The sequence below is a fragment of the Protopterus annectens genome, chromosome 6.part1 (assembly GCF_019279795.1).
Source record: "Protopterus annectens isolate FY-2018-M chromosome 6.part1, PAN1.0, whole genome shotgun sequence".
NCBI lineage: Eukaryota > Metazoa > Chordata > Ceratodontiformes > Protopteridae > Protopterus > Protopterus annectens.
Genome location: NC_056738.1, coordinates 576,291,262 through 576,318,555, shown reverse-complemented (window position 1 = coordinate 576,318,555; position 27,294 = coordinate 576,291,262). Strand labels below are relative to the sequence as shown.

Below are 27,294 nucleotides of genomic sequence, written 5' to 3'. Positions count from 1 at the left end.
ATTGTTGACCTTTTATCCTACTAACTGTACTGTCTATGACCTTTCATCCATGCTGATGCAATCCACTCATAAGGTGATGTGGAGTTGTGTAACATTTCAGCATAAGTCTACATTCTCGTTCCAGCGTAGAAGTCCAGTGAGGTAGACCAGATGGCGTAGCGGTTAAGGTTTTTGCCTCCCATGCACAAGGTACAAGGTTCGATCCTGACCTCCGACCAATGCATGTTTGGAGTTTCCCTGTGTCTCCGTGGGGTTTCTTCCATGTCCGAAGAACTTGCTGAGTGTTTCCATCTAAAACTCACTAATGAATGGAGCTGTGGGCAACAGCACAGACTCTACATGGTGCCCTATAGGGGGAAGAGTTGTACAGACCGACTGCTTTGGGCATCTACTATGGTGCGCAGTATCCTCAAGATAGGAGAACATGGATCACAGACTGCGCACCGTGGCAGGGCTAGCCACTTGACGGTGTAAAATATGTCTCTAGGTGATTCGGTCATGTTGACTAATGCTGCCAAAAATGGGAATGGCTATTTACTGATGATAAGTGGCTTGAGGATCCGGCCTACTCTGACCCGCACCAGGGACCTGTGCTAACACTGGGAGGGGTATATGTGCCCCTCTTGGCCAGTGTGTGCCCACCATAAAACCCAGGGTCAATAAGCTACTGGCTGGCCGGTGTCTAGTTGCCTAGCCTGGGTTACCTGGGAGAGCTCTGTTGAGCAAAAGCTTGGACGTAAAACCAACCAACCTGCCAAATATGAACTGAGAATTGCTACGCTTAATGTAGGTTCACAAACAGAATGCATCTACGAAGTGGATAACATGATGATATGGAGGAGGCTGGACATCCTATGTATCCAGGAAACGAGATGGAAGGGCAGTGCAGCAAAGTCACTTGGCTTGGGATCCAGAGTCTACTACTCAGGTGGAGGGCAGGCTAGAAATGGTGTAGGAATTGTGGTGAGAGAGACTCTTCGGAAGGCAGTAAGGGATATCATCAGAATTAATGACAGACTCATGGCAGTCAGACTCCAGTGTAATGATAGGGCAGTTTTCATAATCTCAGCCTATGCCCCACAGCAGGGTTGTGATAGTGAGGAAAAGAGTGCATTCAGATAGCAGTTGCAGGACCTACTAGATAAAGCAGGACAACATGAATTGGTGTTGATAATGGGTGACTTGAATGCACATATCTGGACAGACAGAACAGGATACAAGGACTGCCTGGGTCCACATGGGTGGGGTAACAGGAATAAAGAAGAAGCCATTCTAGACTTCTGTCTGGCAAATGGCTTGATAGTAGCCAACACATGGTTCAGAAAGAGAGACTGTCACAAGATCACATACAAGAGTAGTCAACATGTAACTCGGGTAGACTTCCTCCTAGTAAGGAAAAGGCAGTGGGGCAGAATCCATGATTGCAAAGTCTTCCCCAGTGAAACAGTCAGTCCACAGCATAAACCACTAGTTGCCACAATCCGCTGCAAGCAGTGGTCAGAAAAGGCTGTAAGGGCAACAGAGACCAGACTGATGACCTGGAAGTTGACTGGAGAGAAAGTACAACAGTTCAAGGAATTACTCGGGGCTCTAGCACCCCAAGAAGAGGAGGAAATGGGTGGAGTTGAAGAAGAATGGCAGCGCCTAAAAACAGCATGTGTTAGGACTACAGAAAAGATATGTGGCTGAGCCAAGTATGGAAATAAGGTGCATAAGGAAAGCTGGTGGTGGAATGCAGAAGTCCAGGAAGTCATCAAAAGAGAAAAGGACTGCAGGAGGAAGTGGGAGATAGAAAAGACAGGCTAGACTAGGAAGGAATACTGGTTGGCTAACAAAGTAGCTAAGAAAAAAGTTGCAATAGCAAAGAATAGGGCATCAGAAGCACTGTACCAACTTCTGGAAAGTGATTCAGTAAGTGGCACAAACAAACTATATCAGGTTGCAAGGCAAAGTCAGAAGGATAAAGAAGATAAACTCCCTTCATAAGGGATGCCAGCAACAACCTGCTCACCAGCCCAGAGGACATCAAAGGCAGATGGAAGCAGTATTTCCAGCAGCTTCTGAATGATGGAAACCCCACAGAAGCTGTACTGCCCCAGAAACAGCCTACGAAGAGAGAAGAGGAGGAGCCCACCCTACAAGAAGTAAGAACAGCTCTAAGGAAGATGAAGTCAGGGAAAGCAGCAGGCTCAGATGAGGTCACAGCAGATATGATAAAGATGCTGGGTGAGATAGGGGAGAAATGGCTCCTGAGGGTACTAATAGCAGTGTGGAGAGAAAGGCATATCCCAGGTGACTGGAGAATATGCATACTTGTGCCACTGTACAAGAACAAAGGGGACATTCAGAACTGTGGGCAGTACAGAGACATCAAACTCCTATCACATTGCATGAAAATTTTGGAGGGTGAAACGGATAAGCAGAGTAGTAGAATGTAAGATGGGAGATGAGCAGTTTGGATTCCGATCAGATGCAGCACAATTGACTCGATGTTTGCATTGAGACAGATACTTGAGAAGAAGCTAGAGATGAGGAGAGAGTCCAACTGGGCAGTCCTAGACTTGGAGAAAGCATATGACAAGGTCCCAAGAAAGGTGGTCTGGGCAGTACTGCGGTGGTTTGAAGTCCCAGAAACATTGGTAGAATTAGTGCAGGCTATGTACAAGGACCCAGTGACTCAAGTATGAACAATGTTTGGCCTCACAGAGGGGTTCCCAGTGGGTGTGGGTGTACATCAGGGTTCAGCTCTGAGCCCACCACTGTTCACATTGGTGATGGACTACATTAGTAGACGGGTTGGAGGGGACGGATCAACAAAGCTGCTCTGTGCAGACTATGTGGCAGTACAGGCAGAGTCTGAGCTAGAACTTCAGCAAAGGACAGGAGAATGGAATGCAAATCTGAAGGCACATGGGATGAAACTAAGCACAGATAAGACGGTGGTAATGGCAGCAAAATGGGGAAATCAGAAGAAGCTGAGAATAGAGATAGAAGGGAAGATAGTGGAACAGGTAAACAGCTTCAAGTATCTAGGAGGAGGAGTTGAGGAGAAGGGTGGTCTGAATGAAGAGGTCAAAGCTAGAATCAGAAGGGCTGCAGCCAACTGGCATAGAGTATCAGGGGTAGTCTGACAGAAGACTGCCAAAGAAGCTGAAAAGTAAGGTGTACAAGACAGTGGTGGGATCAGTACTACTGTATGGTACAGAAACCTGGGCAGTAAAGGCAGAACAGTTGAAGCTAGAGATGATGGAAATGAAGTGCCTGAGATAGGTGATAGGATGCATACTGTGGGACAGACGAAGAAATGAGGACATAAGAGCAGAAGCCAAAGTAGCTCCAGTTGCAGAAAAAATCAAAGAGAACAGATTATGGTGGCTTGGGCACACGTGTAGAAAAGCAGAAGACAATCTGGTGAGGAAGATTTGGAACAGACAGGAAGAAGGTAAGAGGAAGCGAGGACGTCCAGCAAAGAGGTGGATTGAGTGTGTGAAAGAAGATCTGCGACAGTCAGGCATGAGTGTTGAAGAAGGCAGGATTGTGGCACTGAATCGAGAGAGTTGGTGACAGTTAACACGATACCCCGACCCCATGTAGAAAAATGGGGAAAAAAGGGGCTGATGATGATGATGATGATTCTACCATGGCAGCCATCTGGCACTTAGTTAATCAAGTCCTCTCTGCTAGCTGTAGCTCTAGAATATTTACTCCAGGACTGCCCCTTATATTACTGCTGGACAGAGGCAGCTCCTAAATGCTTTATCCCTTGCATTGGGTCCCCTCAAATTGTCTATGATATGATCACAGTTATTCTCATTAAGGTTAGTATATAATTGACCATGGGATGTGTAAGGCCAGTGTAACACCAAATGGGATAGGTTAATTCAAACACCAAAAGGGAAACTGGCTAGGCTTAAAATGGCCCACAAGGACAGCTAGCCTAGTACTTACCTATGAACCTATAGTTAGCGTAGCACTCATAATCAAGCTGAATGCAGAGGAGTGTATGCTGAATTGATTTCACCGGTCACAGTATGAAGGACAGGTGATAGTTTGTTTGATGAGCTGTACAACCATGTGCAGAGGAAGATACATAAATATAGGTTTGAAGAAGTGACTTTGCTTTAGGATGCCTTAAAGGTAGGCAATGGGAGATTCCTTTGTACACAAGGCCAGTTTGGTCAGAGTGTTATCTGTTGGAGTCTGTTATTGACTTTTTATGTTTGTGGACATTTTTGGCTCCCCACAGCTTACCATTAGCTGCTCCCAAAACCTGTTCTATACTACTGGATCTGTTAAACCGGACTTAGCCTACCATGGAACAACTCCAAACCATGTAGAGAGCTGCTGAGGAAATTGATGTTGCAGGCTCAGTGTCCTACTCCTGTAGAGGAGTGTTTTCTCCTACATTCCCACCCCAGCCTGCTTAGTAACATCCTGTGGGTGGATTGTGCAGTGGGTAGCAGTGACACTCCACCTACCCCTTCTGCAAGGGGTTGCAGTTTGCAGTACTGCTCCATTCACCCCCCCAGCCTACCCGCATATTGTTCTTTCCCAGGTCTACAGGAGGGAAATGAACCATGCATATATGTTCTGTGTGTGTGCACCCCACCGTTGGGCGCACCCATCCTCACCACATTCACAGATGCCTAAGCCTGTATTTGTCTAACTAAACCCTGGTCACCTGGGCCATATTTGAGGCTTTGTCCCTCTGTGCCAGTGGCACACGTGAGCCTGTCTTGACTTCTAATGCAGATGTCTGCAAACACAAGCATTTTATTTCTGTTAGCTAAAACCATTCCTTTTGCTAATATCACCTTAAGAAAACTTAATTACTGGTTAGATAAGTGGGTAGGTGGAGGTGGGCTGATGCAAAGACCTTTCACGGCCACCTATTTAGCTATCTGACAATGCAGCAGAAGTGAGGAAGAACAGAAATACTTAAAATTTTAAAACCGGTTTACTGGGATCGCTTGACAGCTAATTGGATGAAATTCAGTATGTAGAAGCTACTGAATAACTGCTTGCGTTGCTCTTCTGACAATGGCAATAGCTTTGGGTGAGCATATTTTAACATACTTTTACAAGTATTTGACAAATGGGGAAACTTGCCGTTTTGGAAACACACCCCTCTAAAGTGACATGTAACCTGCCTCCTAAGGGCTACAACTTTGGAGTTGCTGTATGTAGTTAAAGATTTTATGTGTGGGGGTGCTGTGCTACAGTTGTAATGCTTTAATATTTTCTTGTTTTGGTATTTTCAGCCAGTCATTTTTTGGCTTTGGTGTACTGAGTTTTTCGGCTGATCAGCTGTCTGGCAAGCATAGTAGATCCTGTTGCAGTTGAAAATTAAATAACTCTTAGTTAAAAAGTAATCTGTGTTAGTCAAGCTGTGTGCTTATATTTGTATTTTTTCCCTTGTAGTTCTTCGAAGGGAAGGAGCTAAGGTTGAAGCAGGAGTACTTTGTAGTAGCTGCCACCCTACAGGACATTATTCGAAGATTCAAATCCTCTAAGTTTGGATGCCGCGATCCTGTACGAACTAAGTTTGACACTTTCCCAGAAAAGGTAACTATTTTTAATCTTTGTTTACATAGTTTTTTGAAAATTAGCTGGGATGGTTATTAAATGTGTGTTTGTTTAATCAGATTTGGAGGCCACTTTTCAGCAGACTTTGAAAGTTAAGTGACACTGGTTTACCATTATTTTTTTTTCTTTTTCTCTTCTTTCTTTCCATGAACTTTTATGCACCCCTTCCTCCTGCCTAGTTAAATCCTGCTATGGCTTACGGCAGGTGGGCCCTGCCTTTCATTGAAAGTACCTGGCAGCATCTTCCTTATTTAGGCTTGTCTGTATTCAAGGATTGAGTCAGGAGGTGGGTGTCATACATATGCAGCCTAGGTAGTTGGTATTTTTTTTTTTGTGCAAAGGAACCCTGGTGATGCATCTGTGTGATAGCATGTGCATCACCTGCTTCATACCCCCAACTACCATGTGATTGGATTGGCTTTGTGATCAGGTCATACCTACTAGCTGCCACCAGTAGGCCCTTAATCACAAGCAAAATCTGAGGTCCCTCCTGCTTGGGTGCATGAGTTGAACTTGCCTGTCACTTGTATGATGCTAATTTAATGTCTCCATGCATCTAGAAACATAATTTGCAGTGTGTTTCATTTTTAAAAGCTATAGGATTTGGTGATTTGGATATGTAACGGTGATCTGTGGTGTTTTCTGTAAAGTGAGTTTGTAATCACCACTGTAGTTTCAACACTGTGTGAATGGCCTGCATTGGGCAGTCATGCAAAAGAGCTGTACTGTGAGCTGCAACTTTCCCACAGCTTTCCTTGGCCATCAGATACTTCACAAGCTGAAAGTAGTATATGGGTTGGTGTGGCATTGTACTTTTATGCTTCGTCATGTGAGACTTTGTGAATGCAACTTATTTTCATCTCTTGGAGGTTAGAGGTTTTATGCCTTGACTTCATATGATTTATGTTCTTCAGAGGTTGACTTCATATGATTTCTGTTCTTCAGAGGAATGATATCTTGTATGCAACCTACTCTGAACCAGACCTTAAGTACAAGTGCCTCAGACCCAGATTCTGGGGGAATTATATGGGGAACCTTAAAGTACCAGGGAAAGGAGGAAACGCATAAGTCTGAAAGAAATGATGACCATTCTGTTTCTTAAAGCTTTCAAACCAAAGTAGCATCCAGGAGTACTGAATGTAATAACTGACATCACTGTAGTGATGAAGTAGATAAAACAAAGTTGGGGTTGCACACACCTCTTCTCTCTGCAGCCTGGAAATGGCAAGCTAGGGAGGAAGCCACATATGCTCCTGATAGATACCATCATTCCAGCCCAGGAGAATACTCTGGCAGACCTGTTAAGCAGAGCTGTAGGAAACATCCACAAGTGATTTTTCAACAGGGGCATCTTGGATCTCATGAGTAGGTGTGGTGTACACGAGATAGACATCGTTGTGTTTCTGAGAGCACAGAGCACCACACAAACGCACTTGAGAAGTAGATGCCTTCTCTGTATTGATCAGGACTTTCTGTATGCATTCCTTACCCATACCCTTTCTCCCTTTATTCATTTCCCCAAGACTTTTGGGTTTCCTTATACCATGACTGGAATGGACCCCATTACTAAGTCAAAGTATTATTAAAGTTCATGAAATTAGTATTGTTTCAATCTTTGTCAGCCAAAAGTGCTCTTCACAGCACCGCAGTGTGCCCAGTAATGACTCCTACAATTCTTACAGAGTTACAGGTATTGGTAACATGTCTAAATATGATTGTAGAACCTTTTTTATAAGACCCATTGCGCCTACTACTGTTGAAACTACCTGGGTATCTTTCTGACACATTGCTGTCGTTTCTGCCTGTAAATTCTGGTATTTTATGACAGTGTCTCTCTGTACGCAAGACACTGTAGTCACTAGATGTAGCGATTTCAATGATCAATGCTACTTTTGTCTTCTTTCCATGTGGTTTTCTCGCATCCATCTTTTGAACTGTTATGATGCAGACTTCATCATTTTCTGTGATGCTTTGTGGCTCATGTTTCCAGTGTTTTTCAGCCGCTTCAGTACCATAATGCTTGTACAATCCCCAGTGCAACAATCTTGCTACATTATTAATGCCTTTTAGTGTACAGTCCTTTTACCATTAGTATGTCACAGCCAGCATCAAGGTGTGTGACTGTTTCCAATTCTGTTTCACAAAACCTACATTTGTCTTTCTTCCACATGTTCAATGGACTTTGTAAACCAACGTGTATGTAACCCACTATCCTGGGCTACCAATATTAACCTTTCATCTTTTGGTTTGAATTTGGCTCTCCTCAACCTGATCAACATGAGGTTCTTTCAGGAGTTTTCTATACTTGCAACTATATTTATGTATTTTCCACATTTCTTGCCTTCTCATGTGATCCTTCACCTTATATTCTTCCTTTTGTTTTTTGGCACATTCAGTTGCTGCCTGATTTTTGTCTATTTCTGGTTTGATTTCCATTCCTGTTTGATGCTGATATGCTTCTGCTAGACTATGCAGGGAAGTCCTCTTAGATTTATTCTCCTCATGTTTCGAAAGTTTTGCTATATTTGGGTCTTGTGAGGTCAGCAGATGTATGCAGTCCAACGTTTGCAGATCTGTACATGTAATCAGTTTCAAGGAGGCCCATACCTCCTTCGGAATGGGGAATATAATCTTTGGTATGCACTGATTTTTATAAATCATTTGATGAGCATGAAGCATCCTTCTTGTTTTCCTATGTAATCTATCCCACACCTTTTTGGGGCCAGTCAGTCACTCTAAAACTGTAAGTTAGGGCAACAAGAGCAAATTAGTTTATAGTTTGAATTTTGTTCCTAGATGTCAATGCTGTTTTCAGGATTAATTTAAGTCTTCTAAAGTATTTCTTACCAAGTTCTATTCACATTTGTTCATGTTTTTTTGTTGTTGAGCCTTTCAGTTCCGAAATATTTATAGACTCCCTCTTGCTCAAGTTCTTTTATATCACATTCTTGTCCCAGACTGATGTTTTCCTGGTGCTGCAGTTTTCCTAATTTAAAGGTTGCTTTTCCACATTTATCAGGACCAAATGACATTCTTATATCATCTGAAAAAGTTTAGACAACCTGCAGCTGTGTTTTCAGTTCTTCATCTGATGAGCTGTACAGTTTTAAGTCATTGACAAAGACGATGAGAAGTCTTTACACTTTGTTGTTGTTTTTTAGGAATTTTCAAATTATAGCCATTGCCTAAGCTGTTAAGTAAACAGCTTAATGGGTTAAGGGCAAGGCAGAATAGCAGCAGTGAGAGAGTCCCCCTGGAATATCCCCCTTTGAATTTTTATCCCTGGGATAATAATTTATCCTTTATCATGGCTTAATTGCAAAATTGCAAAGTGGTCTGCCACTGTTTCATGGTCATTGTAATGTAGTCGATCAGTGTAGGGTGTACCTTTTACATTTTTAAGTACTCTTTTATCCATGAATGTGGGATACTAACAAATGCTTTTTGTAATCAATCCATGCCATACTTAGAGTGGTTCTGGAGATGGTAAAGGAGAACCTTTTGATGTGGGCCAGAGAGTCCATGGAAATCCAATCCTGCCCACGCACAGACTTAACTGCGTGAAATAAATTACTTTAGTGCTTTTTGGTCACCTTTGTTCAGAGATGTTGCTTGTCAGGAGAGCAGCTAGAAGGCCAAGTACTAGGATGTCCTACCTAGGTAAATGAAAGAGGATTTTTCTCTGATGTCAAAAGAGGAGCCATGACCTAAAATTTGGCAAAGACAACAACGGCTTTGAGGTACTTGCCTGATGTTCATCACTGGAATAGCGTGTGCCTTATTAAAGTTACATTTACCAGCTGTTTAATCCTGATTGCCCAATGACAACCCCCCCCCCCCCAAAGCCACCAGACCTCCAGTAAAACTTTTCCTGAAAGATTTCCCTCGACTTAAGACATCTAGAAAAGAAATGGCCCGATATTTGTTCTCAGTCTGCATGGAGGAGAAACTGACCCTGCTAAGCAAGCCAGTAGCTACCATACCCATTAAGTTTGTTACCTGGAAACTACCCTTGTCATTGACATTGCTTCAGAGGATATGTAAGCTGCAGACACTGACATCCAAAGAGCCGTACCTAATTTCCTATAAATATCGACAGAGTTATCTGTAAATCAAGTTGTCAAGTTGCCTATTTTTTTTTTTTTTACCTTGCCCTCAGAATAAGAGGGATAGAATCCTGCACCTCTTGAATGCTCACATCCAGAAATAGTGTCTCCTTTGACAGGCAGTAACAAAATGTGCTGCCCTTTTAAGAGAGTGCAGTTTGTCCCTCTCGCTCAGGTTATTGGTGAACTACTTCTAGCTCTCCATCTTGATTCAGAAGTATATGAAAATGGTACATTTCCTAGATTTTTTTCTTAAACTGTTTTAAATATTTTGCTTGACCTCTGCTCTCGATCTCCCAACTTTGCTTACCTCTTTCTCTTCTGTCCATGTTTTTCCATTGCTTAAAGCAGTGACAGCTTCAATGATTTGTGGTTTCTGAACGTGTACTAGTTAAAATGTATTTATTTTACAAAGAGCTATTTATTTTTTTGGAGGAGGAAGTGCTGATGTTAGAATGTTACTCTTCAGCACTTGTATTTGCTTATTTAGCACAGTTTTGGGTCCCATCTCTAAACGTTTTTCTCTGAATTTTTTCATTTTCCAGTACAATCTCTGTCCTATTCATAGGTATTGCCAGATCATATCTGAGCACTCAGAAGGTTTAAGGCAGTTAATTAATCGTATAAGGAAGGTGTGCCATTCAATCACAGATATATAGGTAGGTACTAGGCTATCGGCCCAAGGGCCTACGTAAGCCTAGCCATCAAGGTTCCATAGCTTACGCCACCCACAAAAGTTATTTTCCTGTGCCACTGTCCAGCAGAGAGACAGAACTGATCTCTGGGGTGTATTTCCTATTTCCCATCCAATCATCAAGATTTTTCTTGAAGAGTGCTAATGAAGAACTTTGTTTGACATAGATAGGTAGCTTGTTCCAGGGTATAGGAAGTCTCTGCGACAGGAATCTATCCCTCCAGTGTGTCCTGTTTATTGTGGTGACAAGGTTTAGGTCCCTAGAGCGTGTAGCTCAGAGGGATTGGGATTTCTTTAGGTGTAGCATGTTCTACAGCTCTGGGTTTGACATAGCTTTATATGTTAGGCAGAGATCACCTATAAGTAGGCGATATGCTACGGAGTAAAGCCGGAGTTTTTTGAGGCGGTCAGTGTAGGGCAATTTGTCCTCTTCGTGAGGTACTTCTGTGGCCTTTCCAGCTGCTGCAGATGTCTTGTGAGGTACATTCCAAAAGGGTCTAATGAGTGATGAATAGAGGGGAACAATGACCTCTTTTTTTTCCTGGATAAGAACCCTTTTATGATGAGGTGTGCCACGTAGAAGTACTTCCTGACTACTGTGGCGATGTGACTATCAAAGGAGAGACTACTGTCCACTTGGGTCCCAAGGTCTCTTATCATGCATTCGGTGTTAAGTAGATTGCTGCCTATGTGGTAGTTCATGGGTACAGAGTTTTTACCAAAGGGCATGACACTGCACTTTTTGGCATTGAACTTGAGGCCATGGCTCTGACACCAGGCATCTGTCTCACACATATAATCACACTTGTAGTCATTTAGAAAGGTATCCAGATTGGTTACAGCATATTTTTAGGATATGAGAGAAAACCAGAGCACCTGACAAAAACCTACACAAGCACCAGAAGGATACAGAGATTTCTTACAGGAAACACCGCAGTCAGGGAGCTGAACTAGAGAATAAAACACTTTGAGACAAGAACTTTTTTTTTTCATATTCTCCTAGTTAATAAGCAGAAACTGAGTAGTTTTGATGACTTTCTTTGAGAATGTGTTGTTTGATTTGTTTATTTGCTCACAGAATGCAACTTGCACACTGTTCATTGGCTTAATGCTCTCAGGTACATCTTCATCTGTTCAAGTCGTGCTGACTGACGTTTGGTACGTTTCATTTTAGGTGGCTATACAGCTGAATGATACTCATCCATCTCTGGCTATTCCGGAACTTATGAGGGTTTTGGTGGACATTGAAAAACTCCCCTGGGAGAAGGTAAGATCAGAGCTACAAGTGCAAGGTTAATGGCATTGAACAAGTCTTGCATATGGTATTGTGTTAAACCTCTTCCCCACCCTGTTTGGAAAACTTTTGCAGCTTTATGGTTATTGTTAGAAAAAATAAAGGAACTTTTTCCACCATCTCACAGAGGAGAGTTTTCCACCCAGTCAGTGGAACAAATGATGAATAACTTCTACAAGAATATTCTCTTCAGATATCTACTTTTAAGGAAAGTGCCTCACACAACTGTACATTTCTATACTTGGTGTAGCTCTGTTAGGATCTGTCAAAAAGTAAACCAGCCAGGAATATTTCTGTCTACAGATGAAGTCACCAAAATGATCTGACCGAAGTACTCTTCTTAATCTGGTGGTTTCACACAAACCTAAAAGTAAAGACTGCTAATATGTAACAGAGACTACTTTGAATTTCCTTCCCTCTCCTCTTTTTACATCCAGGTCACACACTAGTTGAGGTTAAGTTCAAGTTGGTGAAACTGTCGCTGATTTTGACATGTAGTAGCAGTCGGTCAGATCACCTGATAGGAATATCTGTGGCACTGTCATTATCAGCAGCATGCCATTTTGTGAAGCACTCTTCAGCAGATTGGATATTATCGTATTTAAATATATATTATGATATTTTAAAGTTAATTCAAATTATGAATCAAATTGAATACAGTGGTGTGAGATTAGTTCTGTTAACATTAGAATTAACATGTACAAGTCCACATGATATAATCTAAGTAATGGGTACAATGTTTGTGTATAGTCAAAGATGTTGACTATTGAAGATATTTTTGTAACAAACTGTTATGAAAGAAGGCGGTCATCCATTTGCACTGACCTGTTTTATGCTCTGCTGCGGTCAGTCTGCTTATCGACATTAAATGTCTGACTGTTTATGCCAGTCAGCTTGCTTATCAGCTTGAATGTGACCACATCATGTGACTATCTGTGTTTGTTTGTAATCTGCTCAGAAATGATAAAGTATTATCATGCTTTGTTAGTTGTATTCACTAAACTAGCAGCACAATTTGTCAGCAAGAAGACAGATTGTTTCTGTGTGAATGTCTTCCAGAAAAAAGTTAAGTTTGATGTATATGTTCTGGCTTGTAAGTGATTCCTTTTAATCTCCTTTTCATTTTGGCTGGACAGCATAAACCTGTTATATTAACGTTTTAGTTTGGAACACTTTCTCCTCAGTCTTGATGCAGTAGCCTTTAGCTGACTTTAAAGTCCAGACTATTCACCACTGGACAGTACACATCCATTCATAAAGGCAAGATCCTGGCAACCTTGCTGAGATGGGAGAATCTTTGAGGTCCCAGGTACTGTTGACTGCAGTAATGGAAATAAAGTAATTCTCCACCCAGACGTCTTTTTAAAAATGAAAAATATTTTTAATGCCATTTTCATTGCGATGGAAAACGCTTCTAAAGCTTAACCTTGTAACCCAAACTTTTGTGACATGTGCCAACACTTAAGTAATATCAACGTTTGTCCACTGATATGGACAATTGCACAAATCACTAGAGAAGAACATCTTGAGCAAACTTTGATCTGCTGATGTGAAGAAAATCTGTCAACATAGAGCCCTGGGGGTGGGGGGACATAATCAGAAGTTCCCTGTACTGCAGTGGTTCCCAAACTTTTCCGATTCTCTGCTCCCTTGCTGAATCCAGGTTTTCCCAAGCCCCCCCCAACAGAGTGCATATTTCATTTATTTATTTATTTATTTATTTGACATTTGTTTAACGATGCTGCCCGACTGGACTAGGAGACCTAGGGAGAAAAGCTCAAATGTACAATAAAAAGACAATTACCAAAAAAAAGTGTACATTCTGCTTAACAGCATAACACTGATCTACTATGGTTGAGAGATAAGCAAACCTAATGGCAACCTTATTAACTTTAAGTTTATAAGAGCAATATTTAAAATCTGTCCCTATTATTTGGCTCTGTCCAGCATACCTCTCAACTGTATAGATTTTTGCAGAATGTCCAGATTTTTTGCCTCATATTTTTGGTCTTTTTCTCATAAAATTGTTTTCTGGCAGATCATCGAGGATGAAGTCAGAAAATAATGACAGACAGTTGAGTTTCATACTTCATACCCTTCAGAAAATTCATGCTAATGCAAAACCTGCATTTCTATCAACTTTCTAGGTTTGTGAGAGCAGTACTTAAGTGTCCCTGTTTTGTGCCTTTGTACCCCCACTATTTTTGGCTTTGTCCAGATTTCTTGATCTAAGAGGGTGAGAGGTACGTGTATAGTGGATAGTCCAGACTTACACAGACCTCATTGCTGCTACTGCCAGGGATCACTCTCAATTCTTCACTCTCTCACCCCACGACACACACACACACACACACACACACACTTCCTTATTCATACCTGCATTCACTCACACATTGCTCTCACTCTCCCGATCTCACACACACAGCCACTTCTTCATTCATTCCTGCATTCACTCGCACATCGCTCTCACTCTCCCGATATCTCTCAATCACACAGAATCTTTTGCTTTCATGCACGCATTCACACACACACACACACACACACACACACACACACACACACACACACACACACACACACACACACACACACACACACACACACTCATACAGGCATTCACTTACCTGATGGCCTGGTTCCAAGTGCTCCACAGCCCGGTACTGGTCCACGGCCCGGTGGTTGGGGACCGCTGCTATACTTGATGTCAGTTCTGCTAAAAAGCTACAGTGTAGGTCTAGACTTAGTTCGCCGCAAACTAATAAGCTTAGTTGCAAAATAAACTGCAAACTGTTTGCGGTTTATTTTGCAGCTAAGCTTATTAGTTCACGTCACCCCTGTGAGGAAGCTGCGGCTCCCCAGGGCGCCATAGCGCACACTTTGGGAGCCCCTGCTCTAGTGAATATCCCCAGCTCTTTTCAGAGAAAGGTTTCCCATATGGTTTAGTGGATAAGATTCCTGTTTTTCACTCAGATATCTGGTTTCAGCTCATGTATGGGAATAGGTCACTCTTTCATTTTGGGGGAATCCAGTATGTGTCAAGTTAGGGATGCAGTGATTGACAGCTATACTTGTTTTTATCAGTATGACTTGCACCTCTCATTCCAAGGCTTCCACATAATGTCTAAAGCTCTTGCTCCCTAATAGTGCTATTTTAGGCAGACTTCTGCTAATGGGCCTCACAACTTCAACAAAAAAAAAAAATCACATCAGGGAGGCTCTGCTCAATGCCAGAGTTTTAACAAAATGCTCGCTATTCAGGCCTTCCTGTATTTGGAGCACATCCATGTGTAAAAAAATCACCAAAAGTTGGTTTAAATTTTCAGATTGCACCTCCTGCATACATAATTTTTGTGCCTTACATTCCTTTACACCTGATAGTAACTGTGGTGCAGTTTCTATACTTGTGAGAAACTACATCGCTTCTAGGTAGATTCCTAGAGACTCACAAATAGAATGAACTGAGATACAAATCATGCTAAACAGGACCATTTATCAGCTCAGAGGCTGTTACAGGACCCTCCCCCATTGTCCCCTGAAATACCTTTAACTTCCTAAATGCACTTCAGTTTCCTTTAAGCAAAAACTCCATTATTGTGGGATACTTAAACTACCCCCCCCCCCCCAGTAAACTAGGGCACCTATACCTTAAATGTAGGATATGCCCAAAAGTTCCTAGAGCTAATGAACAAAAATTGCCCGAACAGGATAGTCCTAGAACCCACTAGAAGTCCAAATATCCTAGACCTGGTTCTTTGGAATACATGTTTATGCACCATTCCCCTGGTATCTTTCTCCCTGGCTATGTTCATCCACAAAGTGGTAACCTTTACCTGTAAAATCTCAAAACCAATGGACGCTAGTGTCATGGAATCATCTATTTTAAATGTACAAAGTTTCTCCAACTCTATGATGCAGCTTCAAAATATACATGTAACACTATCAATCAAGACAGTGATAGAGCAAGTAGTTGCATAAAACAAAATAAAAAAAATGTATAAATCGGGCAGTCCTAACTAGATTAGAACATAATAGGAAGTTTGAGCAAACCATCCTGGCAGTCCATGAACATAAATTAATTATACAGTAAAAGATAAAAAAACACTCTTTAAAATATACAGCAGAACAAATGATCCTTATATAAAGCTTAATATAAAGGAATTTTGAAAGAATTTTAAAAAAATAATGTTAGAAAAAACAAGTCTGCCCATGAACTTAGGCTGGCATCATAAGCTAATGATAATTACAAATCCTTCTTCAGCTGTGTCAGGAAGCTAAGAAATATCCCAACATTGCTCAGGACTTGCTGTGTCAGGAAGCTAAGAAATATCCCAACATTGCTCAGGACTTGCTCAGATCCAGTGGACATAAGTTGTTTGTTTGTTAGTATGTTTGTAAACAAATCCGGTGCAAACTTCACCCTAGAGACCACTTCAAAGCCCACTTATCCCTGAAGATCTCAGACCCCCATCCTCACTAAAGAACCTGTGTTGAGGGTACTAAAATACATTCTCCATGGGACCTGATCTTATACCTGTCTGCATAATATATAGTACTAAGAGCTTTGCCTTTAATTGTTCTGCCTGAACCTAGCCCACTGGGTTTGTTCTCGAGGCTTACAGCAGTTGTGATGCTACTTCAGAAAGGTGGTCCCACCACTGACCCCCGGTAGTTATAGGCCCATCAGTTTGACAAGTCTCATCTACAAAGCTGTGGAATATATAACTAACCTGATTTAACTATGATATTAAAAATCTTATCAGGCTAGACCCACAGCAGGGGTAGATCCTCTCTAAAGACTCTAGTTAACATCTTCAAAAGGGTAACCCAGACTGTTGACAGAGGTCAGTCTGTACACACAGAGTATCGACCTGGCTAAAGTATTTGATACCATTCATCATGCTAGCATAATAAACAAGCTAAACGAGTTTCAAATAGATCCCAGTATAGTAGGATGGATATTAAATTGGCTAAAAGATAGAACCCACACAATGAGGGTAGTTGGTCCTTCCTCATAGAGTTTAAAGGAGACTAGTGGTTTTCTGCAGGGCTCCATACGAGAACTACTGTTTGGAATCTATTTTTGGCTGCCTGGATCATGACTCCAAGATGTGTGGTTTAACCAACTTTGCAAATCACGGTAAACTGGGAGTTGTTCTCAAATCCCCTTCTGGTGCCTATGGCCTGCAGCACATGCTTACACTTGTCAGTACATGGTGTACAGATAACAGGTTAAAATTAAATGCAAAAAAGTGCAACATTGCCGAATTTGGTAGACTGCCCCCCTCCATTTTATAAACATAGACACTGGTCCAATTCAAAATGAGAATGTTGTTCAAACCATGAAACTTGGGTTGATTAATTTCCTCTCCTTTGGTCATCATGTTGCTACAGTGGTCCTTCTTCATAGTGCAGCTTATTATAAAAGGAACAGTTGCTTGCCCTCTGCTCTGAACATTTGAGCCTGCATGTATGTGAGACCATATGCATGTGAGAGTGCACCACTGGTGAGCATGGCCTGAAGTTGATGGAGCTATTGATGCCAAGCACATCATCACATATAATGTAATTTACCCCATCACTACCTTTTAATGCAGAATTTTTAATGGTAGTCTGCACTGTGATTACAACATGACCCCACCACTGGGAGGTGCCAGTTCATAGGCAGAAATACCACCCTCCACCCCATGATTGTCAAACAGACAAAAAAGGCATTCTTGTTAATCAGTCTTAGGTAATCTGGGTTGCAGTTGGTGCTCCAGCTGTCTGTGCCATGGAAACAGGTCATCCTTTTGCTTTCCTTTAGGAATTTGAGCAGAGGATTTTTTTGTACTCTTTAGGGATATAGCTTCCTTGAGTAGTATATAGTTTGGTCCTTATTTGTAAGATTTCTGCAGAAAGCAGCCTCAACATTAGCAGTGTAAGGCTAACAAACTCCAGGTCACCTCTCCTTTGCCTGCTCCTCTAGCTGTTGTTCTTCTTTCGGCTTTTCCTGATTAGGGGTCGCCACAGCGGAACTCCGGTCCACTAAAGATTGGCAGTGGAGTTTTACGGTGCCGAGGTGCCAGCCTGACACCCAACCATCAACGAAGGCACGCCCATTCACGCATGTCTTTCGGACACCACTCGACTGCGGGGAGGACATGCAGACTCCACAAAGAAGGCGCTCCAGCCAAGAATCGAACTGGAGACCCTCTTTCTGTGAGGCGACAACGCTACCGCTGCACCACCGCGGCTTACTGCCTGCTCCTCTTGCTACGTCCCTTAAATATACTACCGCCTCCTGTCAAGTCTTCTATGCAGTTCTGACTTCAAAGGATTCTTTTTGGCTCCTGCCAGAAATATCTGATCAAAACTATTATTATTAATACTTTTACTTTGTCGTAGGTTTATTCCTTGGATGGCTTATTTTTATTAGTTCCTTGTAAGTTTATTCCTTGGACGTACCCAAGTACACTGTACCCATACTGCCCAGTGTCATCGAAATGAACAACTTCTATTTGCACTTAGCTTTCACTAGCCTATTGCTATTATTACTTAGATCATCTCTGTAATATCCATGTTCTGATTCTTGCATATACTCAAGCTAATGTATCACTCTGCTTTTATTTTTGTTTTACTATAACCCTGTTCTATCTTTGCTTACTGTAATATACTGTGGAACTTTTCTCCCCAGGCCTATGCTGAAAAGGGATTTTCATCCCAGTCTTGACTATCACAGTCAACAAATGTAAAATTAAAAGTAAAATTTTTAACAGTACCCAGGAGTGTGGGAAGTCATCACGAGTCCTTGGATGGTGGGCATTGTTTAGCATGACCAAGGCAAAACCAAGACCGAAACACTAAAGGTGGAGGAGTGTCCATATTCACCAAGGATATTCACACCTCCAGGCTAGTTGCCCAACACAGTGCATCTGAAATTCGCCAGGTGCAACTAACACTAGGTAAGACTGCAATCCAAATTGTAGCTTGCTACAGATCCCCCACCATGCCCCAAGATTCTCACTACACCTTTCTAAACATACTGGAAAATATTAAGATGCAACCAAACACCCTAATACTGGGTGATTTCAACTACCCTGCCATTAACTGGGAAAACTGCTGTGGTACAAACTCCTTTTCCCAACGATTCTTGGAATTCATAAATTCCAACGCCCTGGATCAACTAATCCATTGTCCCACCAGGGGCTCCAATATCCTAGACCTGGTAATACCAACATGGGAGATAGATGCTCCACACCAGTGTCACCCCCTCATTGGTCAGGTCTGACGATAAGCAAATCACCCTTGACATCCACATCCCACCCCCACCCCCCAGTAAGGAAACCTCCTTAAAAAATGTCTCCAAAGCCAACTTCATGCTACCGAAGTCAGAAGTGACCAACTTCATGACACCCATGCAGACAGGATCTGAAAGTTCGACTGCAGAATCCTACACTAAGGCACTGTACGAGCACATCCACTTGTGCCATCCCAAGTAGAACCAAGATGCTCTCCTCCAAAAAAAGGAAGCCAATCTGGTGGTCCCCTGCTATAAACAAACTATACAACAGAAGGACGAAACTGTTGCAGAAAGTCCCAGGATGCAAAAAACTCCCTCACCAGCCTCAGTAAGAAGCTGTGATCCCTCATAAAATCCTCAAAAGCTAGTTACGAAAATAAAATTGCCAAAGATTCCAAAGACAAACCCAAGGCATTCTATAGTTGTGTCAAGAGTCTAAATGGCAATGCTCAGATCTGCTCTGAGCTACAACAGAATGGCATTAAATATGCTGATCCCAGGGATATTGCCAATATCCTGGCAGATCGATTTAGTGCCAACTTCACCCTCCCTCTCACCCCCTAAAGGGCCCATCTCAATACCAAAAGATTGCCAAATTCCAGTAATCACGGCCACACAGGTAGAAACCGCACTCTCCAAAGCTAGGAATACAGCATCCATGGGACCTGATGACATCCCGGGCTGTGTACTACATGAACTACAAAATGAACTGGCACCTCACCTAAGTGTCATATTTAATCATAGCCTCACCTCAGGCTTCGTGCCCAGTGAGTGGCTCACAGCTGCAGTTATCCCACTCCACAAGAGGGGCTCCACCTTGGATCCCGGGAACTACCGTCCCATCAGTCTGACGAGCCTGATCTGCAAGGGTATGGAATGCATTATCATGGAACTTATAAAAAAAAGACATTGGCAACCTTCAAACACTGGACCCCACCCAGTTTGGGTTTGTGAAGGGCCGATCTTGTCTCCTGAACCTGATTGACTTCTTCGAATCAGTCTGCAGAGCTGTGGACGAGGGTAAGGCGGTCCACACAGCCTATCTGGACCTTGCCAAGGCCTTCGACACCATCCCCCACTCTGGAATCATAAATAAACTTACTAAGCTGGGCATAAATCCCTACATCACTCGATGGGTTGCCAACTGGCTTACTGACGGAACCCAGACTGTAAAAGTAGCCAACTCCAAATCCAGCTCCAGACAAGTTGAGTACCTCATGGTTCAGTCCTGGGACCACTCTTGTTTGGCATCTACTTCTCTGAAGTACAGGCCAACACTAAGGGACTCTGGCTAACAAAGTTCACAGATGACTGCAAACTGGGAGCCATTATTGAATCCCCAAATGATGTGGATGTTCTGCAAAAGGGCCTTACAAAAACAGATGCCTGGTGCCCGAACCATGGGCTCTTGCTTAATGCCAAGAAATGTATAGTTATCCCCTTTGGAAAAAAACATGTATCCATGAATTACCACATAGGTGGCAGTACACTTAACATCGAAAGTGTGATGAGAGACTTGGGGACACAGGTGGACAGTGGTCTCACCTTCGATAATCACATCGCCACAACAGTCAGGAAATCCTTCTATGTGGCACACCTCATCACTAAGGGCTTTTCATCCACAAAAAAGGAGGTCATTGTCCCACTGTACTCATCCCTCATTAGACCCATTATAGAGTATAATGCTCCGTGTTGTAGTTAGCTTGTTAGTACTCAGTCCTTCACATCTACTATATCCCCTTGTATTAGCTGCTGTGCCAGTTCCCCTTATTTTGTTGAAGACTTTACTTTCAGCTTTACTCAGAATGTCTTCTGAATATCCCCTGCTTGCCAACCTAACCCTCACCTTGGAAAGCTCTCCCTTTAACTGTGATTTATTAGATGTATTATTGGCCATATGCCAATATTCACCATATGGCAAAGATGCCAGTAAATGAGCATGCATGCTGCTTGCCATAACAAAATTATTGACCGCTGTCTCCTTAACAAATGGCCTGTACTGGATAGTTTTATCCCCTCCACTGAAAAACTCTAGGTCCAAATATTGGATTGCCTCTCTATGTGTATGAAAAGTGAACTCCAGTCCGAATTGATTACTATGCAAATACGCCATAAATTCTGTAAATTCTCCCATATCTCCTTAACATATAAAAATCAAATCATGTATAAATCTTTTATAGTTGATTATCTTCTGACTGTAAAATGTGGTGTTTATAAATGTACAGATTCTCAAAATAATTCATGAAATTGATGGCATATGCAGTACGCTCTTTTTGTAAGTAACACTATGCATTAATGAAAATTCCATCAACACTTGCCCAGTAATAACTTTCATTCCATTTTTTTGTGTGTGACACAATCCTATTTAAACACACCTTAAGCTGATGGTCTAGGAAAATGCCCACGTTCTGCAAATATGCTCCACTACCAGATATAATTGGTCTGCCGGGGGGGGTGGGGGGTGGGGGTAGTGAGATCTTTATGAATCTTTGGTATTACCTTGAATTTCGCATCCTTTGGGTTCCTAATATACAACTTTTATCACATCTGACGCAGAAAACATTCCAAATCTTTCTCCCCTCTCTAGAAGGTCCAACAATTGCTTGTTAAATTTGCATACCAGATTGTGAGTTAACATCTCAACAGTACTGTCCCTGAGAAAAGCATTAGCCATGCTGTTATATTGTGGCCTAGAATGAATAACCCAATGTCTCCCTGGGTAAACACATAATCTCTATTCTTTTTTCACAAATTCAACAGTGCTTCCCACTCTCCTTTACTTAAATTGAATCTCCTATTAACCAAATTGGCTTCTTTATATTCTACCTCCAGCTGTCTACATAAAACCCTTTCACATGTGCAAAAGCTGGAGGAAATTTTAGGAGGATGAAATTGGCTTACATAGGGTACCTGGGGTACTGTTAATTTCCCATATCCAGTTACAAAACATGCCCCATCAACATTTTCATATTCCCCCAAATTGTGAGTTTCCCATGCATCCTACAATTCATTCTCATAAACTGAGAGCTTAACAAGGAATCATCACCATTTGAAAGTATATTTTCAACAAAATTAACATTATCCTCTTGAACATTTTCATGATCGCCTTGATTTCTAAAAAATAGCTTTAAATGTAATTTGCGGCAAAACCACATCACTTCCAAGGTGTGAGGTAAGCTAAGGTGGGGAAAATAGGTGTGTATGAATTTCATCCCTTTGTTAAATAATGATTCGGTTTCATTGTTAAGCACTGATTCTGTTTCATTGTTAAGCACGAAGTCTGATAAATTACAATTTTTAAATGTTCAGAAGCATTTTGAACAGTTTGACTAGTCACATACCTGCTACAAACAAAAGTATCAAGCCTAGAACCAAAGCTATAACTTATATTATCTATGTTAAACCCCACAAAAGTCAATATTTCTTCTTCTTGCCCTTGTTCACACTCTCGTTTCTCAGCCATCTATGTCCATGTCCCGTGTATTGTTGTGGCGTACCTTGTTGGCCTGCAGTATCCAGGGATTCCTTCTTCAGCTCCTCGAAAGACACTTTTCTTATTACTACTGGCAGCCGTTTCAGTTGACGACAAGGAGGAATCACGTACATCACGCTTTGTCACCAGCACGTCGACCAATCACTCTTCCCCTTCTGGGCTTATGCTGCCAAGTAAAAATCAAGTTGTTTTGAAAATCATCAACGTCCCTCACCAGCTTCTCCTCCTTACGGAGCACTACCACCTCTTTCACTTGGACAACCTTAGCCTTAATTTCTTTCCATTTCATATCCCTAGCGGATTCAGTAGTTAATAGAGGCTAAACAGTTCTGCAGTTCTATGATCTCAGAACGAATTTTGCCCTGCATGCGAGTGTTCCTTTTAATTAAAATTTTAAGCCAAGCTTTGGTGCAAGACAGTGAAGCAGCATTCCACTCCTCCAACAAATCAGTCTCCTCGTCAGAAAAATCATATGCAGGCAACCAATTGAGTCGCAACCCAATAGGGGTAGTAATGTCCAAGCCCACATATTTTCCAGGAGTTTAATATCGTTTCACTAGTAACCGCTCAAGTTTGTCAAAGTTTGCTTTATATGCACTTCCCTCTCCCAAGGACCAGAGTTCTTCACTGACCATTCTTTCCTCCCTCTCCTTCCACATATCGGAACACAAGAACCGACCCTCAGCTGCCATAATGTCCTGCTCCACTAGTCCACACTCAGAGAAATGCCAAAAAATACAAATGAACTGCCAACAAACTGTCAAAAAAACAAATGCAGACAGTGGATTCAGTAAAAGAAGTTTACTGGTGCATCTGGTACCTTGGCTTTTTCCTTCAAAGGAATACGTTTTATACCAAATGGCTCTCTTTTATATTATGCTTAATCATTCAATTAGTACATAATTGTATTAAAAACAAATTGCCTGTAATACAATTAAAGTAACATTTTCATACACATAAAAGTACACCTTTGTGTCTGATATGAATAGAAGAAACAAATACAAACTTTATGCATTGAAACAGAGATCCTGGTTTAGCCCCCTAGAATGTAAAGTGTTAAAATTTATAATCAGCTTGGTTTCTAAAGTTCACCCCCCCCCCACATCCCCGTAACTAAATATACCGACTCCGAGATTGCATTAGATTGGGAAAAGGGCAGATTCACAGTGATGGCCAAGCTATTGTTTTCCCTAGTAAAAATAATTGGTGATCTGGCAGTTCGTTTAACTTGTAGTTCGCTCTTTGTGTGTCGCTGAAATGGAGGTTGGTGTTTTAGCCATTTTGCCGTCGTAATATAGACCCAGGAGTTAAGCCTTTTTCAGGTCATGGTACCTTTAGCCAACATGCAGCATGTGGGGAATTCTGGAGAGTTGCTCTTCAAGCTTGCACTCCCTCCTTCCTTCCCCTTTTAGCTACAGGATTGCTGAGCATTTGTCAGAAATGAGGGATGTCTAGTTGCGCAGTAGTATTTGAGGAACAATTATTTCTCAGGTTTGCTGCAGGATGAGTGCATTTTCAGAACCAAGTAGATTCCCACTCCACTTCCTGTGTTTGTCTCGATGGCTGCAGACAAAATATGAGCCATCTGTTGTTTCCATTACTGGGCCAGCTAACTGCTGGTAGTCCTTTCTCAATGTTCCTTAGACTTTGGCTAGTTTGGGCCCTGTCTTGACTGCAGTGATTATGCTAGTTTGGGCCCTGTCTTGACTGCAGTGATTATGCTAGTTTGGGCCCTGTCTTGACTGCAGTGATTATGCATCGTCTAGAGGAAATGTATATGATTGCAACACAAAACATGTATTTCAAGGGGCACAGTGCTGGACGTTGTGTTGCAGGGTCTATGTCCAGGCACTGACTTGAGGATTTCCTGTTCTGCTCTTAGTAGATTCATTTTTTAATTAAAGGTGCGGATACTGATTTTTGGCTTCTGGATCTGCTGCCATCCTGTATCATTGGCCTGTGTGGTACAACTCCATATGGGAATGTTCCAGTGGGCTGTGTGCTGTTGCACTTTTAAGTGCAGACATCGGATCCCCATGGGAAATGGAAGACCCGTAATTGTGAGTAGTATAGGTCCAAAATAATGTGTGACTTCATATAGATGACAGTGAATGTTAAAACGAGTAACACCTTTTAAATCATTTTTGAAGATAGAGACTTTATTATCCCATTCCAGTACCCACACCACATGTATATATAGACTTTGAGATTACTGTACCTGGAAATTGGGGGAGTACACCCAAGATACCATAAACTTCAGCTTATAATATATTCGTCCATTTGCATTTATATTTTTCTTCTATGGATTGCATTTAATGTCTTGTTAGTATGATCGGTCCCATGTCAGGGTGCAGGATTTGTTCTTGCTTGCTTTGTGTAACCTGATAAAAGGTTTATACTAGAAGCAACTCTTAGGCTTGTCTGATGGATACATTTTGCTTGTTTTACGTTGGTTAGAAAGGTTTCTGAGCTCCAGATATTGGCAGTCAGGAAAGCCTGTTTTTTTTGTCTAATGGTGTTGCTTTGGGACTAATCCTTATTTCTTCCCAAAAGCAGAGATCTCCTTAAACTGGTCTGCTTATTGCTGGTATTGTTCCAGAATGCACAGAATTAATTGGGTAAGTATTTTCACTATGTTTTGATGTATGGGATGAATAACCAAGAGCACTGCATCAAAAATAAAAATCCCAACAGTTTTATTTCACCACGATAAGAGTTTAGAGCTTTCGTCAGAAGTACATACAATTGACTTCTTCAGAACTACATGACACACACAAAATGCTGATTTTAAATAGCCTGTCCTACTCAACAATTAGTCAAACAAGAAAGATGTCATTTCCTACTAAAAATGTAATTCCTGCTAAAAAAGTATGTCATTTCCTGTTAGAAAAATATATCATTCCATGCTAAAAAAGTACCACCCCGCTAAAATAATACAACTAAATTATTGATCCATTGATCCCCCAAAAATAGAGCATATGTTAAAAACATTGCATAAAAAAAACAGCTTTTAGTTTTAACATAGAACTAATAGAAATTTTATCATTAAGCCCAGGTGGCACACATGCATTTAACCTTATTTGCCATTTAAGCTCTACAAACTCAAGAAAATCATCAACAGGTCCACCCCTTGTACCGAAGTCGACCTGCTCTAATACAAAAAACTTGAAACAGTGTGTGGGATATAATTTAATATGCTTAAATAAGGCGTTGGTCTCCCTATGTTTGTTAATATCATAACTGTGTTGATAGATCCATTGTCTTAAAGCTCGGACAGTCTTACCCACATAGTAACAGTCGCAACCTGTACAGGATGCAACATATACAACCCCCTTGGTGTAACAATAGTACTTTTTATGTGTAGTGATTTTACCAAAATTCCTAAGTTTAATAAAATTGGCATCAGTCACAAAAGAACATTGGGTGCATCTTCCACATTTGAAAGTACCACCTAGTCCAGATGCCACCTTTTTTCTTTCAACTAAACCTTTGAAAGATGTACACTTTGTACACCACCAGGGGTTTTTCACCTAGTTTATTAATGATATTCTCATCAGTACGAAACATATTCCAACAATCACAAATGATGCTTTTGATGTCAAAAAAATCAGTAGTGAAAGGTAACACTAATGCCCTGCTATAGTTGTTCATTCTCTCAGTTGCTAGGGGCCTGGTTAGACCCAGAGGGTTGTCCAATAATGTTCTATAAACCCCATTAGTTCTTTTTTGTTGGACCTCACCTATTATGTCCTTAACAAATTGAGGGGGGGTAACCTCTTTTCTGTAACATACCCAGTAGGAGGTCGCACTCTCTAAGAAAGTCAATATCCTCGGATACTATTCTGGCCAATCTAACACACTGTCCCTTCACAAGGGATTTCTTCTGGTGCAAGGGGTGCCAACTCTCAAAGTGCAAAAGAGAGTTGGAGTACGTGTGTTTCCTATAAAGATGTGAGGTGAATCTCCCCTTGGGATAATCATTCCTGATGGTCAAGTCAATGTAGTTCAAAATATCATGGTCCTTGGTCATGGTGAACTTTAGAAAAGTGGTGGTGTTGTTAATACAAGTAAAAATCTGTCCAACTTGTCTTCACTACCATGCTAAAATAAGACCAAATCGTCAAGGTACCGCCCATACAGTACCCACATGTCCTTAAACTCGGAGTTGACAATATATAGGTCCTCCCACTGGGCAAGTACTATGTTGGCAAATGACGGTGCACAACAGGCAGCCATAGCCACCCCTTGCACTTGTTTGAATATTTGCCCCTCGAAGGAAATGAAGTTATTGTCCAGAACCATCTCCATACAGGATCTGATGGTAAGAATGGTATCATGATTCAATGAGTTCTGCTTACATAAATAATCGTAGAACCATTCGATACCTACATGATGGGGTATTACAGAAAAGAGGTCCCTCACATCAATGGTGACCAATATAAGACATTCGTTGTACATTTCATGTTTAATCTTGGACAGGAAATCCCTTGAGTCTTTAATAATTAGGTCCCTATCATCCAGCACATCTTTAACTGAACAGTCAACGAACTTGGCCAAACTAAAAGTTTTTGATGCTTTTGCATCCACAGTTGGCCAGAGGGGGGATACTCTTGTGGATTTTTGGGATTCCGAAAATGGTTGGAATCCTAGGATGTTTTTTCTCTAGGAATCTAAAGGTCTCCAATGTGATTTGTTCATTTAATAACAGTTGTTCTAGATCTAAATCAATACGTCTATAAGCTTATGTTAAGCTCATTAATGGAGACCTTCGTATAAGTATCACTGTACAGCAGGTCAGTCATCCTGCTGTTGTAGTCCCTCGCGTCCATAATAACTAGTCCT

At 41.6% G+C, this 27,294-nt stretch overlaps 1 protein-coding gene across 1 annotated transcript in view; it reads left to right on the top strand.

Annotated features, from left to right (window-relative positions):
- Window positions 1-27,294, top strand: part of LOC122805677 (glycogen phosphorylase, muscle form) — a 761,024-nt gene that overhangs the window by 325,713 nt on the left and 408,017 nt on the right. The window contains exons 8-9 of the mRNA XM_044076012.1: window positions 5,422-5,565; window positions 11,561-11,653. Coding sequence (XP_043931947.1) covers window positions 5,422-5,565; window positions 11,561-11,653 — 237 coding nt within the window. The remainder of the gene's footprint in view (window positions 1-5,421; window positions 5,566-11,560; window positions 11,654-27,294) is intronic.